The sequence below is a fragment of the Quercus lobata genome, chromosome 11, assembly GCF_001633185.2.
Source record: "Quercus lobata isolate SW786 chromosome 11, ValleyOak3.0 Primary Assembly, whole genome shotgun sequence".
Taxonomy (NCBI): domain Eukaryota; kingdom Viridiplantae; phylum Streptophyta; class Magnoliopsida; order Fagales; family Fagaceae; genus Quercus; species Quercus lobata.
In genome coordinates, this window is record NC_044914.1 from 56,698,335 (window position 1) to 56,701,251 (window position 2,917).

The 2,917-nt window shown below is 35.6% G+C and overlaps 1 protein-coding gene across 1 annotated transcript; it reads right to left on the reverse strand.

Moving 5' to 3' along the window:
• Nucleotides 1-1,325: 1,325 nt before the first annotated feature.
• On the reverse strand, nucleotides 1,326-2,586 carry LOC115967226. The gene is made up of 3 exons (XM_031086283.1): nucleotides 2,100-2,586; nucleotides 1,719-1,951; nucleotides 1,326-1,676 (listed from the first exon to the last, which is right to left on the reverse strand). The coding sequence occupies exons 1-3, from the start codon at nucleotides 2,584-2,586 to the stop codon at nucleotides 1,326-1,328; spliced, it is 1,071 nt and encodes a 356-aa protein (XP_030942143.1).
• Between the last annotated feature and the right edge of the window lie 331 nt (nucleotides 2,587-2,917).

The window sequence follows — 2,917 nt, forward strand, 5'->3', positions numbered from 1 at the left end:
AAGAATTTAAAAAAAAGGTGTTACGTTCACAATATTTTTATAATACTTTTACAACAAATCACAAGTGAATAGTTATTATTAGTTCAAATTTGTTTTTAACACTGAGATTACTTTTTTAATCCAACAATAACAACCTATTACTTAAAATTTGTTGTAAAAATATTGTAAAAATTGTGTTAAAAAGAAATAGAATTGTGGCAATGGGATTGCCGAAATAGGTGGAAAAAATTTTCACCTATTTCGGCAATACCATTGCCGAAAATGTGAGGTAAAAAAAAAAAAAAAAAAGGAATAGAATTGTAGCAATGGGATTGCCGAAATAGATGAAATTTCTTTTTTTTTTGGTAATTGTGGGGAAAAAAAAAAACTGTGGCAATGGTATTGCCGAAATAGGGGGAATTTTTTTTTTTTTTTTGGTAATTGTGGCAATGCCATTGCCGAAAATGGGAGGGGAATAATGAAATGGAATTGTGGCAATGTCATTGCCGAAATAGGTGAAATTTTTTTAAAAAAAAAGTGGTTGCCGAAATCTCGGGAGGAATTTAAAAAAAAAAAGTGTTACGTTCACAATATTTTCACAATAAATCACAGGTAATTTGTTATTATTAATTCAAATTTGAATTTATCACTGAGATTACTTTTTTAATCCAACAATAATAACCTCCACTTAAAATTTGTTATAAAATTATTGTAAAAATTGTGTGTTCCTATCATTTCTTTTTAAAAAAAAAATGTGGAATGGATTTGTGGTAATGGCATTGCCGAAATAGGAGAAAAAAAAATGGTGGCAATGCCATTGCCGAAATAGTGGAGAGAGATATAAAAAAAGTAAGCTTATTATTCTTTCAATATTTTTTTGACTGAACCAGTTTGGTTTGTCATATTCTTTTAGAAATAGATAAGGATAGATTCAAGTACACTCTCTCGTACATTGATTCTTATTCTAAAGTACGTAGTGCTCAAATCTGATTTTTCCTCTTCAGATTGTGGCCCTTTGATATCTTTCCTTATTTGAAGCTTTTAAATATGGTAAATGACCCAAGCACTCCATAAAAAGTATACATTTTAAGGTGTTATCGAAACCCTAAACTATAATACACAATATATATATAGACACAAACAAACACAAAATAAATAAACGTACACCCCAATCCAACTTGCAGTGCTAGAAAACATCATAGCATATGGAATTAGTACCATGTTCTTTCAAATAATACAAACTAACAATATGGTCCAACTCCTAAAAACATAAGTAAAAAAAAAAAAAAACAACAGTCCATCCAATCCACTGAAGTAGATTGAATACTTATGTTGGGTCATTCAGTTTAGCCACTAGTGGAGCCAGCCACAGTTCGAGTGGGGCATGTACTTCTATTATGGCTTTCTTGCCTACAGAAACTACACAATGGCCTTGGTTGATGCTCTGCCCCTTCGTCCATTTCATTTCGAAACCGAGTTATTCTTGGTCGACCTTTTTCACGGCGTAGCTTGACATTAGGATACAAGACCGGGAAATTAGGCTCACTCCAATGTACACTGTCTGGAACCATGCGAAATCTAGGTGCATAACAAGCAACTTGTTCTTCCAAATGATAGCAGCGGTCGATATATCGCATTGCAGAGATGCCTTGATATTTACACACGGCAATGACATGTGAGCACGAAATCTTATAAACCTGCCATTTTTGACAACTACAAGTGTTCTGCCTCAAATTTACCTCATGACGATGATTACCCCTATATGCAGAGTTAGGGTTTATTGGTGTTCTGACTTCAAACAGACCATCTTCATGACTGAACATAGGAACTGAATGCTTTGGTGCCTTTTTTTCCCATTTATTGAATTTATTCTTTGCATAGGCCGTAATGCAGTCACCGGCAGTAACCTCTGCACATGCCTTAGTATACCGATCGACAAAGTAGGCGACACAACGATAGTATGTAAGTTCAACTAATGCAATTATGGGCAGATTTCTAGCACTCTTTAGAATTCCGTTGAAGCTTTCAAAACAAGTTTGTGGTCATTGCCCCATAACGATGTCCGCCATCGTATGCTAATGTCCACTTTTCCACCGGCATTTCCCTTTAATACTTCTCACCATCTGCACTTAATTGAGTAATTCTATCCCTGGTGATTTGATACTTTCGTAACTGATTCTCCATGCTTGCCCACATTACTATAGCCTTCAAGTTTTTATTCTCAATTTGTTGATTGAAATTGCTAGCCATATGGCGAAGGCAAAAACGATGATACCAACGTGTTGACTGACATATAGTCCGTATCACTACCATTATACCAGGATGACGATCAAATATGACACAAAACCCTTCCCGATTAGTGACATTAATCTGAATACAATGCAAAAACCAATACCAGCTATCATCAGTTTCCTTCTCCACAATGGCATAGGCAAGTGGAAAAAGTTTGTTGTCACCATCCCACGCTGATGCAATCAGTAACGTACCTATGTACTTACCATATAGGAAAGTTCCATCTATACTAATCACTGGTCTACAATGTTGAAAACCTTCAATTGATGGACCAAAAGTCCAGAACACTCTCTCGAATATCGCACAGCCTGGCATAGTAGCAGGTATTGTTCTCCAAATAACCGTGCTGCCCGAGTTTGAATCAATCAAAACTTTCAACCATTTTGGCAAATGCTCTACCAATTGCTTTCTCTTTTGCCTCCCACACCTTAAAATAAGAAGGCCTGTATTGGTACTTATTGTAAAGAGTCTGTTGAAGTAAAGGACTCTTTATGGTTGGATCATTTTTGACAACATCCCTCAACTCGCTCTCAATAACATGGGTGTCTAATTGCTCGTGATCTTGTGTGAGTGTGGACTCTATATATGTGTGTGGATTATTGTATTTCCTAACCTCAAACAACCCATATGTAGCCCGAAAGTATGC

What these genes read in the sequence shown, in the direction of transcription:
- LOC115967226 (XM_031086283.1), bottom strand. Translation starts at nt 2,586, where the DNA reads ATGCCAGGCTGTGCGATATTCGAGAGAGTGTTCTGGACTTTTGGTCCA. An exon ending in TACTCAATTAAGTGCAGATG is followed by an intron (nt 1,952 to 2,099) that starts GTGAGAAGTATT and finishes TAATTGCATTAG; the next exon opens with TTGAACTTACATACTATCGT. An exon ending in GGGGTAATCATCGTCATGAG is followed by an intron (nt 1,677 to 1,718) that starts GTAAATTTGAGG and finishes CAAAAATGGCAG; the next exon opens with GTTTATAAGATTTCGTGCTC.